The sequence below is a fragment of the Rhizophagus irregularis genome, chromosome 14, assembly GCF_026210795.1.
Source record: "Rhizophagus irregularis chromosome 14, complete sequence".
Classification (NCBI taxonomy): Eukaryota; Fungi; Glomeromycota; class Glomeromycetes; order Glomerales; family Glomeraceae; genus Rhizophagus; species Rhizophagus irregularis.
The window spans coordinates 4,543,998-4,564,808 of NC_089442.1; the positions used below are offsets into that span (position 1 = coordinate 4,543,998).

The 20,811-nt window shown below is 26.5% G+C and overlaps 4 protein-coding genes across 4 annotated transcripts; 1 reads left to right on the forward strand and 3 right to left on the reverse strand.

Annotated features, from left to right (window-relative positions):
- Nucleotides 1-3,424: 3,424 nt before the first annotated feature.
- On the forward strand, nt 3,425-5,600 carry OCT59_006664 (uncharacterized protein; the record flags this gene model as incomplete). The annotated part of the gene is made up of 2 exons (XM_066141416.1): nt 3,425-4,751; nt 4,839-5,600. 2 exons carry the CDS (start codon nt 3,425-3,427, stop codon nt 5,513-5,515), a joined length of 2,004 nt encoding a protein of 667 aa, XP_065998204.1. The 3' UTR covers nt 5,516-5,600.
- A 2,004-nt stretch (nt 5,601-7,604) lies between these two features.
- Nucleotides 7,605-8,645, reverse strand: OCT59_006665 (uncharacterized protein; the record flags this gene model as incomplete). Its single annotated transcript, XM_066141418.1, has 7 exons — nt 7,605-7,611; nt 7,690-7,721; nt 7,909-7,938; nt 8,020-8,049; nt 8,129-8,158; nt 8,360-8,384; nt 8,599-8,645. 7 exons carry the CDS (start codon nt 8,643-8,645, stop codon nt 7,605-7,607), a joined length of 201 nt encoding a protein of 66 aa, XP_065998205.1.
- Nucleotides 8,646-15,889: 7,244 nt separating this feature from the next.
- On the reverse strand, nt 15,890-16,408 carry OCT59_006666 (uncharacterized protein; the record flags this gene model as incomplete). Its single annotated transcript, XM_066141419.1, has 3 exons — nt 15,890-16,051; nt 16,120-16,226; nt 16,333-16,408. The coding sequence occupies 3 exons, from the start codon at nt 16,406-16,408 to the stop codon at nt 15,890-15,892; spliced, it is 345 nt and encodes a 114-aa protein (XP_065998206.1).
- Nucleotides 16,409-18,231: 1,823 nt separating this feature from the next.
- OCT59_006667 (uncharacterized protein) lies at nt 18,232-20,462 on the reverse strand. Its single transcript, XM_025317582.2, has 5 exons — nt 19,939-20,462; nt 19,046-19,859; nt 18,959-18,979; nt 18,818-18,877; nt 18,232-18,732 (listed from the first exon to the last, which is right to left on the reverse strand). The coding sequence occupies exons 1-5, from the start codon at nt 20,314-20,316 to the stop codon at nt 18,599-18,601; spliced, it is 1,407 nt and encodes a 468-aa protein (XP_025177934.2). The 5' UTR covers nt 20,317-20,462; the 3' UTR covers nt 18,232-18,598.
- Nucleotides 20,463-20,811: the final 349 nt, after the last annotated feature.

Below are 20,811 nucleotides of genomic sequence, written 5' to 3' on the forward strand. Positions count from 1 at the left end.
AATTACATAAACTTCCAATCACCAGAAAAAAACAACTCAATTGGTTAATGCACATCATTAACAGAAATCCCATTTTCTTGAAGATCTTGAAGTTGATATTTAAATAGATTTCCAACTTTAGCCAATGTTTTGTATCTTTCTTTACCTATACTTTACTAAAAATAATCAATTTTTAAAATGATTTTATAATAATTTTAAAATACTACTAAAATACATCTAATATATTAAAATGTTTTTATTATACTTTAGTTATTATTTTGTAATTGTATTGTATCTAGATCTATAAAATATCTCAAAATAATATCACAATAATTTTTAATGCTTTTATTATTATTTTATTATTATAATTTAATTAACTTTGATATTATTTTAATATTTTAATTTTAAAAATACTTTAAATATATTTTGATATATTTTAAAAATTTTACAAAATAATTGCACAATTGTTTTAAAAGCTATTGTATCTAGATCTATAAAAATATTTCAAAAAATTGGCAATTTTTAGTAAAGTATAAAGACAAATACTAATTTATTATTTAATAATAAATGCTCTAAAAAATTTATAAAATTTAATACTACCTATATTGATGGTCTGGTTTTAACACTTCATCTTTTTCATTTAATAAACAAATAGTTATCATCACATGATTTTGTTTACGTCCTACATTTCTTCCATCTCCACCAAGCTTCAAATTAATTGTATTTCCTGGTAAGGCCACTCCAATTTAATAGTTTGTTTAACGTACTCCACCCCCCTCGTTTTTGAAAAATTTTTAAAGATAAACAAACATATGTTATATCACATGATTTATAACAATATTGCCAATCTGTACAATATTTAAAAGAATTTCTTTGAATCTTCCGAATTTATGTTTTTATAATAAAAATAAATAAAAATAAATAAAAAAATTTCTTTGCATCTGAATCTATATTTCTAGTGGTACAATTAATAATAGTAATATACGTAAACTTATCAATTGCACTATCTGTAATAAACCAAGATATATTTTTAGTAAAATTGCAGAGTGATAAAGAAAAAACTAATTTAGAAATTTTATTAAATAATGTGATTTATATTTGTGGATCTCCTATAACTCCTGAAATACATAATCTTTACAAAAAAGTTTATGTTAGACAAAAAATCTATTGTAGTAGTCCAATTGAAGCTGTATATTATTCATGTCATCATTAAATTATTTGTTTTTATTGTAGGGAAAAAAATGAGTTATTAGAGTCAGATGATAGCTTGAAGAAAAATTTACTACTATATATTCATTTTGCCAAACTTGTAAAAGTAAAGGTTATTAATTTATATGTTTATTTTTAAATGTTTACTTAATTTGACCTCCTCCCCCCCTCAATTTTTATATAAAGTTAGAACGTTAAACAAACTATTAAATTGGAGCGGCCTAATGTTGCTGCCCGAAACTCATTTAACAATAAAATTCAAAAATCCAAAACTCAAAAACTTTATTTTTAATGAAAAAATTGGTAAATCAAAAACTTTCAAATTATAATTAGTTTTGGAAAAGCATAAAACCAGTTTTGACAATTAAGTTTATTATAAAAAATAGTTTTGGATTGAATTTTGACTAAACTAAAATTTTGAAAAAATAGTTTTGGCAAGCATCCTTATTTACTGGTTGAAGAATTGGTGGGTTTGATCTGCTCCAAATAGGAATAAATATTTGAAGAAGATTTCTAATAGATTGATAAACACCATTACCAATTTCTTGTTCATCAACTATGATTCCAATAAGATTATCTTGATGTTCTTCATCATCATCAAGTATGGATTGTTGATTCAATTCTTTATCAAGGTTAATTATTTCAATTGGTATTTGTTCATTAATTAATTTTGTAATTTCTATTCTCCTTTGTGCAACTTGATATTCACGCATCAACCTTGTTTCCACAGCAGCAAGTCTTCGATATCCCATCATGACCTAATAAAGCTTCATCACAGGCACGTACATAGGCATCTAATTTTATATGATCTAATGATAAATTGTATTTTATATTAATAGTATGATCTTCATATCCCAATTCCATATTACGTAAGTGAATTGGCTCCCCAGATTCTGATACCATTCGATGTTGTAAAATAAGCTGTTTAATTTTCTTGTGAGCATCTCTTATTTTGTTGTGATACTGATACTACTTCACTAAGTGGTCTCTTTCTTTTATCAATAATAGTAGTTTTTTCTAAAGATGATTCTCCAGTTCATACTTGATGTAATATTTCAATATCAAATCCAAAAAACATGTATTCCAGAAATTTTGGATTTTTCACGATTAGTTTTCTATATTAATATGTAACAATTCGTAACAATTAATAAAAAACGCGTAAAAACGCGTATTTATTTTTTTTAAAGAATATTAATATAAATTTAATTTCCCGAAAATAAATAATTAAATACCTTTAAAAATGCATTTACAGCTCCACTAGCAGACCGCTCACTAGATACTACCCATTCTGCTCAACCTTCTTTCCATGTAATTGTATATAAAATTTTATTTGCAATAGTATACTTTGTTTCACAACACAGCATTTGGTCTGCAACTTCCGTCTTTACGATATATCCATCAGGAATTTGATATTGAACAGCGTTTTGACCACGACCACTTTTCTGTGTATATTTAACATTTTGTGGATATTGCCCAAGTGCTATTATCTTATATTTTGAGCGAAAAACCTTTCCTCCAGCTATATACTGAGCGTATATATATAAGGGTTATTAAGATAATCCTGATAAAAAATTCTTGCAGGCTATATTGTAAACATTTAATAGTTAAGTTAATAAACGTGTATATTATTCATAAAGAAAGTAAATTTGCTTACCATAGGGTGATTAGAATGTTACAGAGAGTCTTTTTATGTATTTTCTGTTTTTTTTATCAAAAATTTTTGAAACCCGAATAGTAAAAATAAAAAAATAACAGCTATTAGAAAACCTCTTCTATATTTTCTCAATTTTGCAATGAACCCTTTTCAAACTAATCTACAACTAATCTGAAACTTGCGATTCCAATAGTAAAAAAAAAATTTTTTTTTTTATCATTAGCATGTTAGGAGCTCTAAATTAGAGTTATCAGTCAGATCAGGTTACATCACAAAATGCACTTAGTGAAGCGAGATCAGCCCATATGATAAATCAATGGACGCCCCTTGACTATATATATACCGGTACCTTATTAATTAAAACATGATCTACAACTAACATTTTTTTGTTGACTTTTAAAGACAAGCATATTCGCTTAAATTGGGGTTTACAACGGCAAAAAAAGTTGTGGTGTTAATGAAAAAAAAAAATTTTTTTTTTTAATTTAATTAAATAAAAGGACAACCTTTTATTTTTATTTTACACAAATTCTTTTTAATTATATACTTTTTTTCTAAAATATTTTTCACCGTAATGCCATAATGAATACTATTAACCAAGCTTTCGGTGCCGTAGGAAACGCTGTAGGTTCATATATGCCTTTAGTTGAAATAGCTTCGGGTTTAATTAAGGCAATAGTAGAAGTTTATCGAGCGGCAGAATATAACAAAAAAATTTGCCGTGCTCTAGCAGAACGAGTTGGAATAACTGTTGCACCTTTGGAGTTGTTAAAAATTAGACATGAAAATGAATTACGCGATGAAGTATTTTATTCCGCTTTTTATAAATTTATTTATGTTTTAGAAAATATTAAAGAATATATTAATGAAGTTTCGAAAATTCACGGTTTTAGAAAATATGCAAAAGCAATTGTTGTAAGGGAAAAATTTGAAAAACTTACGGAAGATTATGATACTGCAATGAAAGATTTAAATTTTACTTTGGTAATTGCTAATGAAGAACGAAGAAAGAATGACGAAATAGCTTTATCAGAAGATCTTGCCGAATTTGAAAAATATCTTAGTGCGATTGATAGTAAAGCTGACAATATTTATGAAGAGGTAAAGTATATTAGGAAACATCTTGACGATAAAACATTTCATGGTGCAAATAAGATTGATTCAAAAAGTCTATTACTTCCTGCACGAGGGAAACCTGATAATAGACGTGGTAAATTTCCTAATTTTGTGGAGAAAAGAACTCTTAATGGACAAGAAGTAGCATGTAAATTAACTTCAACGACTGACGAAGAAATGGAATCAAATACAAGAGTGCAAGGACATCTTGAAATTTTAATGAAATTATCGACATGTAATCATATTCTTAGATTTTATGGTGTCTCAAAAATTGACGAAACTAATGCCATGGTTTTTGAATGGGCTCAACGTGGAACATTGAAAGAATTATATGAATTAAAGGATATTCAATGGCATTATAAGGTTCAAATTGCTCTTAAAATTTGTCGCGGGCTTATATTTTTACAAAGTGCTGAAATTTTACATCATGACCTGAGATGTGAAAATATCTTGATGACAGAAAGTTTAGAACCAAAAATTTATAACTTTAAGTTGGCACGTCATACTTTCGACAAAACCACTACTTTAAAGGGAGAAATTAACGACGCTGTACGTTGGTTAGCCCCTGAGAAATTAAGCAACTATAAGTCAAAATATACGACGCAATGTGAAATTTTTAGTTTTGGTGTTCTACTTTGGGAACTTGCTTTTGAAAAAATTCCATATAGAAGTCTGGAAGTAGATAAAATTAGAGATTTCGTGATTAAAGGTGGTAGAGAAAGAATTAAATTTGGGAATTCCACTTCTGAAATTTCTAAACTTCAAGAAGCTTATAAACAAATTATAGATGACAGTATGTATTATTCATATCAACAATCATATAATATACTAGTAAATTATTAAAGAAAATGCTTTCATTAACTTTTATATAACTAACTAGCTTGGAAGAATAATCCACAAGAACGTATTTCCTTTTTGAAAGCATTAGACATGCTAGAAGAATTATATAATTCTATCAATCATATGTTCGATGAAAATTTACCAGCTTTACTTGAGGATAAATCCCTGGACTTAGATGGATCAAAAGCAATTGATGATATCGATGATGATGATGAATTTGTATTACCAGACGATTTTACAGTTCCAGCAATTCCATTAGATGAAGGTATACAAGCTCATAAGAAAGGTGAATATCAAAAAGCATGGAATTGTTTTGAATATCATGCAAAAAATGGTAATACACTAGCAAAGTGTTGGAAAGGTCGTTATTTATGGGATGGATACCTTGACGGTATTAAAGAACGTGATGACGGTAGAAAATTACTTAAAGAAGCTGCCGATGAAGGACATGCTGATGCTCAGTTATTTTATGCTTTTACTTTAAAAAAGTCAATGAATGAAGGTAAAAATATAGACACGTTTATTGATTATATTACTAAAGCTGCCAAAGGAAATAATGAAGTTGCGCAATATAATTTGGGTGATATATATTATAAAGGAAAATTGAATATTCCAAAGGATGAAAAAGAAGGAATTAGATGGTTAAAAATGGCTGCTTTACGTGATAACACTAGGGCAATTAAATTACTAAATGAAAAGGGAATAAAATATATTTAATTTATTATTAACCGTGTTATTATTTTTTTTTTATTATATTTTTTTTTATACCAAATTTTAAAATAAAATTATAAATTTTTTCCTTTTACTATTTTTACTATGTAAACTGATACTCCATAATATAAGTATTAATTTATTTTTCATTTGCACAAATAAGGAATCTGAAATTAAGAACTTCACCATAACTTCAATAATCATACTATAATCAGGCCAGTTGGAGCGAAAAAAACCAATAATTTCAATAGGGATAATAGGATATAAATAAATAAATATTTGATCTTAAACCGGATTATGTCAAGTTTTGTAAGTACAGTATGTTACTACAGTATATAAATTAAATATTAAAAATCTTATAATTTAACAAAAAAATCCCGCCTTGCCAGTATATTCAATGAGTTTAGAGAATCAATTAATTGCAAAATTGATGTTGCATGAAACGTTCTGTATCAAAATTTTTTCCATTGTTATGAAAAACAAAAAATGTAATATTACAATCAATATTTAATTAACCATACATCGAGTGTGAAATTATCTAAATTTCATGAAATTAACATGTCAAGAAACATTTAGTACATTTTGTAAAATTGTTAGTACAGTACTAAAGAGAAAAAATGATTGATAATGATAAATAATTGATGACTGAAGAAAGTCAAAGCTTAGAAAATGGATCAAAAAAAAATAAAAATAAAAATTATGAGCAACATTGATATTTTTATAAAGATCAGACATTGTGAATAAAGTGATAATTAAAGATGAAAACTAAGTTATACTAAATGTTTCTCGTTGATAAAAAAATTAAAAATTTACAGAGAACTATAAACCACAGTTACCTATATTTGAATGAATACTAGTAATAAAAATATTTTATTAGTTTTAATTGAATTATAATTTATTCATAAATTGAACAATAACTTATTCGTAATTCATAGTTATATATACACAAATATTGAATTATTTTATTGTAAGTTAAACTTTAATAACAATGCAATAATACATTATACATTAAGGGCCATAAGGGATCATATCAATTTGCATTATTTGCACAATGAAAGTATTCTTGCATTCTTGCATTTAGGATGGCATGTAATTTAAAACAAGTTGTTTTAAAACAATTTAAATCAGTTTTTTATGTTTTTTATTTGATTTAAAATATTGATTAGCATGATTAGGGCAGTGACATATATTAGCTAATATTATTTTAATAGTAACGTTTACTCCCCCACCCCCAGGTAAGATTTTATGACCAATCACAACCATTTTACATGGTTTATATTATGTGTAACCTAAGATTTTCTTTTACTCCCCCACCCCTAAAATATTAGCTAATATATGTCATTGCCCTTATCATAATAATAAAATTACACATATATTTTTAGAAAAAATTTGATTTTATCTCATTTTTCTTAAAATTATGTTTTGCAGAAGACTACCATTAAAAGACATTCACAAGCACTTTAGAAATTGATGGTTGTAGTCAAAAAATACTTTGTCAAATATGTAATTATTGTGAAAGTAATATTATTGATTTTATTAATTGATTAAAAAATCATTTGATAAAATGTAAAAGTTTTTTAGAGAATTTAAAAGAAATTTTACGCAGAAGTTTTATTGTGGTTGAACATGTCTGCTGTATTCTTTCAATTCCAACTTTTTTAGTTGCTGCTGAATGTAACTAGTCCAATTTGGATTTATTTTTTAGGATAAAAATCTGCAAAGATCTTAAGCTTAAATTTCTGTACAAATCTGCTACCCTGTCAACGTATATCAGAAAAAAATTTTTAATAAAATCTATGCAGATCTGTAAATGTTAAAAAATCTGCGCAGAATTTTAAAAACAAATCTTCAGAATTTTTCAAAATAACTCAAATTCAGTTATCTGCTATTAAATATTAACTAATGTCAATTTATTTAATTTATTTAATAAAAGCATTACTACAAATTAATTAAACTACACAAATTTATACATTGTTAATAGTTTGGATATTATTCCAGTTAGTTCGATTTCAACAAACAACAAATAAAATAGAAAATTAGAGATATTTATTACAAATTTTGAAGTTATTACTTTTAAAATGTTTGACATAAAATCTCAGGATCTGAAAAATAAAGAAAATCGAATGTTAGTAAAATATTTATTAAAATAAACCAAAAAATTTATTTTGAAGTATTATTACCTTCCAAATTTTTTCAAATAAAAGTCCAGGACCTAAAAATAGAAGAAAAATAAACGTTAGTAGAATGTTCATTAAAGAAAATTAAAAAAAACTTCAAAATGTCATTACCTTTGAAGTTTTTTCAAATGGAGCTAGGACTTAAAAAATAAAAGAAAACGAACGTTAGTAAAATGTTTGTTAAAGAAAATTAAAAAAATAGACATTTCGAAATGTTATTACTTTTGAAATTCTTTCAAATGAAGCCAAAACCTAAAAAATAAAAGAAAACGAATGCTAGTAAAACATTTATTAAAGAAAATTAAAAAAATAGAAATTCTGAAGTGTTATTACCTTCAAAGTTCTTTCAAATGGAGCCAGAACCTAAAAAATAAAAGAAAATGAACGTTAGTAGAATATTCGTTAAAGAAATTAAAAAAAAAGAACTTCAGAGTATCATTACCTTTAAAGTTCTTTCAAATGGAACTGGAATCTAAAAAATAAAAGAAAATAAATGTTAGTAGAACATTTGTTAAAGAAAAAAACCATAAAAAAATATAAAGAATTTGAAGGTTTACCTTTAAATTTTTTCATTCAGTAGCCAGAGAATTAAAACTCTACAAAAAAAAATAAAACATTACTAATAAATGTTTTATTAAATTAAAAACCAAGTTTTACCTTTGAAATTCCATACAAGATCCCATTCAGTAGCTATAGACCTAAAAAAAAATAAATAAAACGAAATGTTAGTTAATGTTTCGTTTAAATAAAAAAATGAAATAATTTCAAAGTTTTACTTTCAAATTTCCATTCAGACAGAACTGAAGAGTCAACAATCTAAAAAAAAAGATAAAGAATGTTAGAAACGTTCTTTTATAAAAATAATAAAAAAAAATATAAATTTTATAATAAATTTTTCATTACAAAACTTACCATTTCAAAGTTTTGGAAACCTTTGAAGTACTAAAACCTGTTAACATTTCATTTAAATAAAAATAAAAAAAAACAGAATTTCAAAATTTACCATCGAAATTTTATCCAGAAAGCATCTGGAGAGCCATATTCCTATAAAACATAAAAATAAAACGTTAGAAAACGTTTTATTAAATAAATAATAAAAAAATTTTTAAAGGCTTTACCTTTGATATGGAAGTCCAGAATTCATTTTCAGCTTCCTTTATCCAAAACAAAAGGAAATAAACGTTAGTTTAATGTTCATTATATTAATTTAAAAAAAATAATTTTTTTTTCAAAAGTTTTACCTTTGATATGGAAATTCAGCTTGTTAATCAGCTTTCTTTAACTAAAAAAAAGTAAATAAACGTTAGTTTAACGTTTATTATATTAATTAAAAAAAATAATTTTTGGCCACTTAGAAAGCAGGCTTTTTTTTTATTATCAGTTGACGTTTGAGATGTTTGGGTAGTTGGAGGCTTGATGTTTATTACCCTTTTTATTCAGTTTTTCCCCTTGGGGTTTTCTGAAGTTATGACTTTCCTTTTATTTTTTTTAATTTTTTTCTTTTTTTTCCTGGAATTTTAGCATTATTATTAGTTCTTGGTTTTCTTTTGAGAAGACTGGGGGTACTGGAATGTTGATCATTTGGGCTGGAGGTTTGGTGTTACTTAACTTTTTTAGATTTATGTAAATTGGTCAATAAGGAGGGCTGATGGGATTGGTGGATTTTAGTTTTTAATTTTTACTAATCATAGTTGATTAGCAGGTGATCCCTCAAAAGTAGTTTTATTAATTTACTTTTAGTGTTATTGGCTGAATCTGGTATATCTGCCTGAGTTTAGGTGAGTAAGCCAGCAAATGGTTGTTCATCCCAGAATATGCCAACTCTAGATAATAGGACTTTGTCTTAAATGCAGTATACTTTGGTTGAGCATATCCGTGAGTAGATGAGGCCCTATTATGCCATTTTGCTGATGGGTGGAGGAACCCTGTAGGGATTATAGGGGTTTAGTTGCTAACAATCTTTTAGTTCGTTGATACTTCTACAATAGTAATAAGGATATTTGGTGTATTTCAGCCTTATATTATAGTGATCTTAGGTTTTTCACAGTTAAATTGAAGGATTTAAGTGAATCTCATAAGGTGTTAGCAGTATATAGGTACAATCTTTTTGATGCTGACCTGATTAGGAGTCTATTAGTTGCTAGTTATTATGTTAATACTTTTGTATTATTGTTTTAATGAACTCACTAATTGCATTGCTTGTATTAAAAAAAAAATAATTTTTTTTTTGAAGGTTTTACCTTCGATATGAGAGCCCAAAACTTGTCTTTTAGCTTTCTTTAACTAAAAAAATAAGACGAAATATTAATTAATGTTTGTCAATATAAATTAAAAAAAAAATAAATTTTTTTTTTGAATCAACATCCAATGATTGTAGTGTAGAAAGATGTGCTATAGCTCATTGGAATCATCTTATAATAATAAGTCGAATGATAGTTAAATCATCTTTCTATGATTATTGGATGCCGAGGTAATAAGCAAAATGTTAAATGGTGTAGTATTCTAAAATACAAAATATTGATTTTTGATATTTCATTCAATATCTCAACATCCAGTAATTGTAGAAAGCCATTCGTCTCTAAAAGTCATTAAATAAATTGGATATCAGTATTATGCAATGGATATAAGAATAAGTAGACAGTATATTTCTAGCTTCAGATCAGCTTTAAAAGTAGCCTGATGGAGATGTCCTCATATAAGGTGCTGTCTTCCTGAGAAATTTTAAGTACATAGTTGAATGGTTATCCCTTGAGGATGATAGGATACTAGTCTGAGAATGCCTCATAAAAGATAGAGGGAGGTTTGGCCATAAAACTATAGCAAAGTAGAAAGCCAATCAACTCGTTATTATGAGACGATTCCAATAAGCTATAGCGCATCTTTTTATTTTGCTAGAAGTTTATGGTCAAGGTTTTCGTTCCAATCCATCTGTCTATGTGACGGGGTCATTTCGCCAAGATCCTATTATTCCCAAGAGCAACCATATTACCTAAGCACTTAATTCCTCGTATAATCAGCACCAAGTATAATATTATTGTTAAATCATTTAACGGATAATGGCTTCGATATGAGCGTATTTTCTGATCGAATAGACCATCTACTCATCCTTATATTCATTGCATGACACTGGTACTCAATTTATTTTACGACCTTTAGAGAGCACCTACTTTCATGGAGGACTTTCATCAACCATCTAATACCTTTCTATACCACCATTTTAAAGATTTGCGTTTCACTCAAAGCTTACTATGGCAGGTAACCACCTATAAACAACAATAAATTCCAAAATTTTGAAATTTATTTATTTATATTGTGTAACTTATGTTTTAAAGTACTTTGTCAAAATATTAATTGCCGCATGAGCGGCAAAATTTTTTTTGCCATATTACATGGAATTCTTGTGGATTTCCATGGAATTTTTGTAAAATCCATAAAAATTACATGAAAACTAAATCGAAATTTTATATTTTTATTATTGCTACTTATTAAAATTATCCAACTTTAACCCATAATATTAATTAAAATTCTTATTAAATTCTATAAAATAATCTGATAGAAATGTTCAGTACATGTTGCTATATCATTTTATCGGTTTAGTTTTTTCTTTTTACTATTCAATTTACAATTTATAAAAATTTGAAGTTACTTAATATTAGTGTGGTTTATAGGTGACAGCCACCATACAGCTTGCAATTATCCAGCACCGATAATACAGTTAAGTGGTATACTTTGTAGTGACTACTGCATGACCAGAGCACAGGCAGTATCAGGCCCCATCACCCCTAACGTAGTATTAATCATCAGGGATCATCAACTAGGATCTAAAGAGTAGGAAATCGAACCTCATAACCATACGTTATCTATCCCTGCGCACGAAGACTTTGGTTAGGCCTATCTAAGATCTAACAAAAAGTCAAACTACTACAAAGACATTGCACCCTCAGCTTTATTATTTAGGATGACCATCTAGCCTCTAAGAACTTCAAGTGGTATCGTAAAGTGACTATCTGGACAGAAAGTCCTCCTAAAGTATAGTAGTGACCTCAAGAATAGAACTGCACATACGCCAATGGTCTCATAGGGAACATTAGAAGGACATCATGACCCTTAGTTGAAATGTGTAGCCTAACTGTACACACTAATTCACCATGATGCAGTCCAACTACGTTAATCTCTATACCTTTACGCTATTAGTTGTAACATCTGCAGTAAAATTCTTTTTATTTTCGTAGTCATGAGAATCGAACCTGCAATTTCACTATACTCAGACTATATAGGGATACTGCCACCTTAACAACTACACTAGGGTGACTACTAACCCTTATAGCACATTTTTCTATAATCATTGGATGCTAAAATATTAAGTGAAATATCAAATGACGCAGTATTGCAAAATATAAAATGCTAATTTTTAACATTTTGCTCAATATCTTAGCATCCAGTAATTATAGAAAGATGATTTAATTACCATTTAATTTATCATTATGAGACAATTCCAACGAGTTATGGTGTATCTTTTCATGATTATTGGATGCTGAGAATATAGTATTCTGATACTGTGAATTATGCTATTGAAGAGTTGAAACCAATCCAAATTTAAAATCAATCTGAGGTGTGAATCAGCAACATCAGATCAGAAAAAATTATTCAAATTTTCATTTATTGTTTCTTTAAAAGTTTTCCAAACTTCACTATCATATATATCAGTTAAGATATTAAAGTTGAACAATTTATCCAATACCTTAAAGAACTTTCAAAGTTAGGTTGACAATACATTGCTTTCAATTGTTACTTAATACTCACAAATGGAAATAATAATTCAGGTTTGATTGAAATTTGATTATTTAACAATATTGTTTTCTATATCAAAGGTGTTTGGCATAACCTTAATCTTTGAGTTATCAAATTAGAAAATTCAAGAACATGAATAAGCTTCAAAAATTTTGTGATATTTGTCATCATTAAATGGTTTATTATCAAATGATTCATTTTTATAATTGATATTTGCATCTTCCTCCATAATATATTCAGAAAATTCAGAAAATTCAGAAGATTTATTATTTACTATATCTCCTAATTCAGCAATTATAACTGGTTAAACATATCTTCTTGATCATTATCTACTAGGCAATTCAGCTTCTGGTTCTCTAATTTATGGTTTATCTGATATTAAGGTACTCTTGTATAGTTCATCACTAGGCAATTCAGCTTCTGATTCTTTCATTCATAGTTTATCTGATATTGAGACACTTTTGTATAGTTTATCACTAGGCAATTCAACTTCATCAGGTAGATGTACTTCTGTTTTTCTGAATCATTATCTGATTAATTTCTTGGATAGTTTTTGTATAAGGATTTATTAATCATTTATTACATTCAGAACAATTATATATAACTAACCTTCCGCTGATACATAATGATGTAAGATAAGATTGATTTGAAGATTCTTCGTCAAGTATATTTGACACTAAACTGGTTCTTTATATACGTGATATACATGATGAGAGTATGGCCTGCATAAAATCTAGAAGCTGATTCTTTATTATCTTCATTAAGTATACTTGATAATGATTTTTTTCTCATCATTTTTGTGAACATTTTTCAAAATAAAGTTAATTGTTAATAATATACCTTTATATCAATGTACTTTATATCAATATAATTTGTATTAAAATACTTAAATTATAATAAATTTTATTAAAATCATCTACTGCGTCAAACCGTCGATATAATAAATTATATTAAATTTTATTAAAATCATCATGATGTTGATTTGCGTTTAAATTGTTTGATTAATAATATTAATAATAAAATAGACTATTAATTAATTGATCAATATAATGGTAAAAGTTTCTTAAAGTTTAATTTAGACTATTAATTGATTAATTGATTAATCAGTATAATGGCAAAAGTTTCTTAAAGTTTGATTTTTAACTTTTTTTCACCAACCTTTTCTTTTTAGAGTTTTAATGTCTAATACTTTTTGCAACCAAAAAAAAATAATGAGCCAAAATAGAAAAAATAAAAATACTAACAAAGGTTTGACTAGTGATTGAAATAAACTGATTACTAATATCAATAAAAGTTTGTTCAATATCTAACAATCTGTTAAAAGAACTGCTATGCATTATTTGTTTGGTGATGCAAAATAGAATTAAGTTCTGAAGTCTTTTTTTTATGATTTACTTATGAGTTCATAAGGCATATTGGAGTATCAAAATTAGTTTAAATTTCGCATTATGGGATGTATATAAAATAACGTGATAAAAAAAATTACAACTATATGGTATACTGAATTTCACGATAAAGCGATTTTTTTTAAAATTTCATCTTTATATATGAACATATAAAAATCAGTATATAAAACTTATAAATTTTGGTATACTGATTTTTTCATTGAACCCCAATTCATTCTGACTGTACAGTAATATTTTTTGAAACCCCTTTTACTTTAATTCAATTTCAGTAAATTCTTTTATTTATTAAGAATTTAAATTGAAAATTACATAAATACAAAAAATCTGATTTAAAAAATTATTAAATTAACATGATTATACATTATCAAAAACATTATCAAAACAAAATTGATAAATAAATATTTTACATACATACAATACAATAATACATTTTATATATAAATTACATACATACATACATATAAATATATATACTATATATGTATTATATATACTAATAATACAATTAAATAAATAAATAAATAATCAATCCTTTGTTAACACTTTTTAAGACTAATAATAAATTAAGTATTTCGAACAATTTTTTTTAAAGATTTTCTTTTTTTCAACATTTTTCTTTGCACAAATCCTAAATACCATATCATAACCATTATAATGATTTAATTCTTTAAAAGCTTCATTTGACTTTTAAATTATATTCTTAAGAATATAAGAAGAAACTGAATGATATAAATTTTTTGTAGCCTATTTTAAATTTCCAAATAAAGGATTCATAATCTACCTCCCATTCTCCAATTTATCCTCAAAGTGAATATCAGATAATTGATTATTATCTAAGCATATTCTAATAATTGAACTTGGCATCATATTTATATTTTTTAATTCGTATATATTGATTGTTTTATTTTATTGTTATCTAGTATCATTTTTGCCAATATCTTACATATAGCTAATCTTCAAATAATATAACAAAGAAAATAATGATAATAATATAACTAATAATAAAAAAAGCAAGTATGAAAACCCCGATTTCTCTACAGGTAAAAATCCTGAAACTCCATACTCATCACGTGACTCTGAATTCTGCATAACGCGGGCCATTTGTCGGGTGACCCTTTGGGATATTCTTTCTTTACCATTATTCTTATCTTCAATTAGCTTAATTTTTTTAATACTTTCGCCTAAAAAATATATATATATACTAGCCGTTAACCCGTTGCTTTGCAACGGTATACATACATATAAAAAAAGCGTGACCTGCATGTAACAATTAATTCTGGCCGGAATTATGTGATCGGCGCAGAAATTTCCTTTTATGGAGTATTTGTGAAACCAAAATTCCCCTATTTTTGTGGGAAGCAAAATTTCCTTTTTGGAAGTTGGTGTAACGTCACGTGATAAAGTGCCCAATAGGAGCGATGTTACGCAATTCAAATTTATTTATACAGGGTAGTCTAAACGTTACGGTTACACACAAAAACAATTATTATATAGTATAGATATAGATATAGATATAGATATAGATATATTTATTTAAATGAGTAAATATTGGCTTCTTCAACATGATAAAAATTTCTTTGCCGTACCATTGTCAAAGTTATTTTCAGATTGATTATTATCTTCAAATTTTTGGTCTTAAAAAAAAAAAAATTATAAAATTTGTTAATGATGATTCAAACGAAATAAAAAGTTTATAATCAAATAAACAAATAATTACTATTAGAACTTCTTTGATGATCTGAATTCTGAAAATTGAATGAAAAGTTAAAATAATTTAAATTATATTATGAAAAAATACAATGTAAATTACAAATTATACACCTTCTGAAGTAATAGATTACTTTTTAAACTTCTTGTAGAAGCTGCAGATTTTATCATATCGCTTAAATATCTACTCTTGTATACGGCACCTGGGTTATTGGTTGTTACAGGTCCAATATCTGATGATTTAATAATTTTAGTTTGATCCACATTTCCATTATAATTTATATCCCGAATTACTCTTTTTACTCAGCTGCTGTTGGTCTTATTTCCGGATCAGGATGCCGGCACTTTTTCATTAAATTAATAAAACCCCTAGGCGCATTTGTAATAATTGGTGGACGTAAACCATCACATATTTCAATTATAAGTTCTGTATTATGATTTATTTCAAAAAGGTCTTCTTCCTACCACATAATCATTCCAAAACTATATATATATCTGATGCTTTGGTATACTTTTTTCCTTGTAAAACCTCCGGTGTAACATAAGGAATTATGCCATAAATGTTGTCTTCTTCATTATCATTGTTATCGTCATTTTCTGTTGCTGATTTACTTGTTCCTAAATCACATATTTTTGCTATATCATAAAAAATGTCTAAAAGTATATTTCCACTATGTAAATCTCGATGTATAATATTTACGTCATGAATTTTAGTGTCCTTTTATAATATCATGCAACATACGTATCTTATCATACCAACTAATATTATAAAAATCTTTAGTTATATAATGCGTCAAATCCGAATTATAATATGGCATAACAAATATAAGATCTTGAGTGGATAGTAGGGTCTTGAGTAATACCATAATATACATTAACAAAATCAAACTTCGCATCAATAGATTTATTTTTTTCCCGATTTGAAGAATAATGATAAAACATCTTAAGCTGAAACATATCGGCTGATTGGAAAAATCAAGCCAATTGATATTTAAGCTCAGTTGATGGGTTCATTATATAACTGATGGGTTACTTATCGTCATTAGCATATAAAATTATGGGGGGCTTTTCTGATCAGCCGATATGATAAATAAAAATTATTGTCTCACATTTAAAGTTTATTGATAATTAATATGGAATATTTACCTCATTTAGCCCTTTAGAATTAATATTTTTAGAGTTGTTAAGCTTTTTAAGAGCAACTGTTATAGATTTATTTTGGAGTGAATAACTTAAAGTCCCTTATATAAAATTTACAATCAATCCAAGTAGCTTTATAAATTTTACTAAAACCTTCTTCGCCAATAAGTTCTATATTTTTGAATTTATCATAAGGAACAAATATCATTCTTCCATATTCATTACCATTAGTTAATGTATAACTAATAAAATCGTCAATAACTTTGTTTCCACTAGGTATAAATAATTCTTTTGCTTCGTAACAAACGCCACACCAATCGTTGAATTTAAACTCTCTTTTTTTACACTTATTACAGAGCGGCAAAGTTAAAGGTCGTCAATCATAATTTCATTAATATTGTCAACAGATTTTTTTACGAATTTAAAAGTGTCGTAAAGATCCGTACAAATCTTTTTTCTTATTAAATTAATATATTGAGCGTGAAGTTTTTCAACCGAATTGTATTCAATTTATGATTTTATGTGATTGTATAGTATACAAATACGAATATAAAGCGCAGTAAAATTTGAAAATTCTTTTCTTGATAGAATTTCTTGATTTTCATTAATTGTTTGGTGATACAACATAGAATTAAATTCTGGAAGGAAAAGAAATTCTTTACTTACGAATGTCACAACGCAATTAATTAGTTAAAATTCCGCATCACGGGATGTACGTAAAGTAACGTGATAAAAGAATTACAACTATGCGGTATATCGAATTTCACGATAAAGCGATTTTTTGGTCCGACCGTGAGTCTCTGATTCACGCTCATGTTTCTTCGACAAAACTTTCTCACCAAGGTGGCATCGCCCAGTTCCGAAAGGGCTGATCGCGATTTGGTCTTCAGTTGTTGGAATTGCTTTCGGTCTTAGCGTATAGGATCTTTGTAATTTTTACTGTAACTTTGTTCACTTTGAGAAATAAAAATAAAAAACGATAAAGCGATTATAAAAATCGTTATGTCAAACTTATAAATTTTGATATAACGATTTTTTTCATTAACCGAAAGGTTTGTTATATCGAGTTCTGACTGTACAGTAGTATTTTGAAACCCCCTTTACTTCAGTAAATTCTTTTGTTTATTAAGAATTTAAATCGAAAATTATATAAATACAAAAAAAAATTCGATTTAAAAAATTATTAAATTAACATGATTATACATTATCAAAACGTTATCGAAAACAAAATTGACAAATAAGTACTTTACATACATACAATACAATAATACATTTCATACATAAATTACATACAGACATACATATAAATATATATACTTACTATATATATATATTATATATACTAATAATACAATTAAATAAATATATTATAATCAATCCTTCGTTAACGCTTTTTAGAATAATAATAAATTAAGTATTTCGAACAATTTTTTTTAAAGATTTTCTTTTTTCAACATTTTTCTTTGCACAAATCCTAAATACCATATCATAACCATTATAATGATTCAATTCTTCAAAAGCTTTATTCGACTTTTAATTATATTCTTAAGAATATAAGAAGACACTAAATGATATAAATTTTTTGTAGCCTATTTAAAATTTCCAAATAAAGGATTCCTAATCTACCTCCCCATTCTCCAATTTATCCTCTAAAATGAATATCAGATATTATTATCTAAACATATTCTAATAATTGAACTTGACATCATATTTATATCTTTTAATTCGTATATATTGATTACCAATATCTTACATATAGCTAATCTTCAAATAATATAACAAAGAAAATAATAATAATAATATAACTAATAATAAAAAAAAACAAGTATGAAAACCCCGATTTCTCTACAGGTAAAAATCCTGAAACTCTAATGCTGGTCATACTCATCACGTGACTCTGAATTCTGCATAACGCGGGCCATTTGACGGGTGACCCTTCGGGATATCCTTTCTTTACCATTATTCTTATCTTCAATTAGTTTAATTTTTTTAATACTTTCGCCTAAAATATATATATATATATATATATATATTTAAATGAGTAAATATTGGCTTCTTCATCATAATAAAAATTTTCTTTACCGTACCATTGTCAAAGTTATTTTCAGATTGATTATTATCTTCAAATTTTCGGGATTTTCTTTTGTCTTTAAAAAAAAAATTATAAAATTTGTTAATGATGATTCAAACGAAATAAAAAGTTCATAATCAAATAAACAAATAATTACTATTAGAACTTCTTTGGTGATCTGAAAATTGAATGAAAAGTTAAATTATATTATGAAAAAATACAATGTAAATTACAAATTATTTACCTTCTGAAGTAATAGATTTGCTTCTTAAACTTCTTGTGGAAGCTGCAGATTTTATCATATCACTTAAATATCTACTCTTATATATGGCACCTGGGTTATTGGTTGTTACAGGTCCAATATCTGATGATTTAATAATTTCAATTTGATTCACATTTCCATTATAAATTATATCATGAATTACTTTTTTTACTTCAGCTGCGGTTGGTCTTATTTCCGGATCAGGATGCCAGCACTTTTTCATTAAATTAATAAAACCCCTAGGCGCATTTGTAATAATTGGTGGACGTAAACCATCACATATTTCAATTATAAGTTCTGTATTATGATTTCTATCCCAAAAAGGTTTTCTTCCTACCATTACTTCCCACATAATCATTCCAAAACTATATATATCTGATGCTTTAGTATAATTTTTTCTTTGTAAAACCTCTGGCGCAACATAAGGAATTATGCCATAAATGTCCTCTTCATTATCTGTTAATTCAATTGCTGATTTACTTGTTCCTAAATCACATATTTTAATTCCATTAATCGCTGTTAGAAGTATGTTTCCACTATGTAAATCTCGATGTACAATATTTTCATCATGAATGTTGACAAGTCCATTTATAATGTCTTCCAAATAATCTATCTTCCAATTCCAACTATTAATATAAAAACATTTAGTCATTTTATACGTCAAATCACATTTATAATATGGCATAATAAATATAAGATCTTGAGTAGTAGGATCTTGAGTAATACCATAATATATATTAACGTATTTATCATATGATTTTTTCCTATTTGAAGAATAATGAAAAAATATTTTGAGCTGAAATAAAATTTTATTGGATTAGATTTTTTGTCTCAAATTTTAAAATCTATTAATGAATTCAACATAAAATATTTACCTCATTTAGCTCTTTAGAAGTAATATTTTTAGAATTTTTAAGCTTTTTAAGAGCAACTATTTCAGACTCATCCTGTTGGGAATAATCTAGAACATCCCCCCACGAAATTTTAGAATCAATCCAAGTAGCTTTATAAATTCTACTAAAACCTCCTTCACCAATAAGTTCTATATTTTTGAAATTATCATAAGGAACAAACATCATTCTCCCATATTTAGTACTATTATCTAATGTATAATTAATAAAATCGTCAATAACTTTGTTTCCACTAGGTATAAATAATTCTTTTACTCTGTGACAAGCGTCACACGCATCGTTGGAATCAATTCTTGTTTTACACACAATACAAGGTGAAAAACTAGAAAGTTCGTCAGTCATGATTTCATTAATATTGTCGGAAGATTTTTTCAGTAAAAAATTTAAAGAGTCGTAAAGATCCTTACAAATCTTTTTTTTTCTTATTAAATCAACAGTTTTTAATTTATTGAATGTGAAATTTTTCAGAATTCTGTATTCTTATATGCAAATTCCGATATATATTTTGATAAGCGATTGTATATACAAATATGTACTTATGAAATATAGAGTTTTGAAAATTCTTTTCTCGATAGAATTTCTTAATTAGTAATGAAAAACCCAATTATTCATTATTTGTTTGGTGATACAGAATAGAATTAAGTTCTGGAAGGGAAAGAAATTCTTTTTTTTAATGATTTACTTATGAATGTCATAAGGCGTATCGGAGTATCAAAAGCGCAATTGAATTAGTTAAAATTCCGCATCACGGGATATACGTAAAATAACGTGACGTCTATGTGGTTAACGAATTTCACGATAAAGCGAATTTTTAATCGACCGTGAGTTTCTGAATTA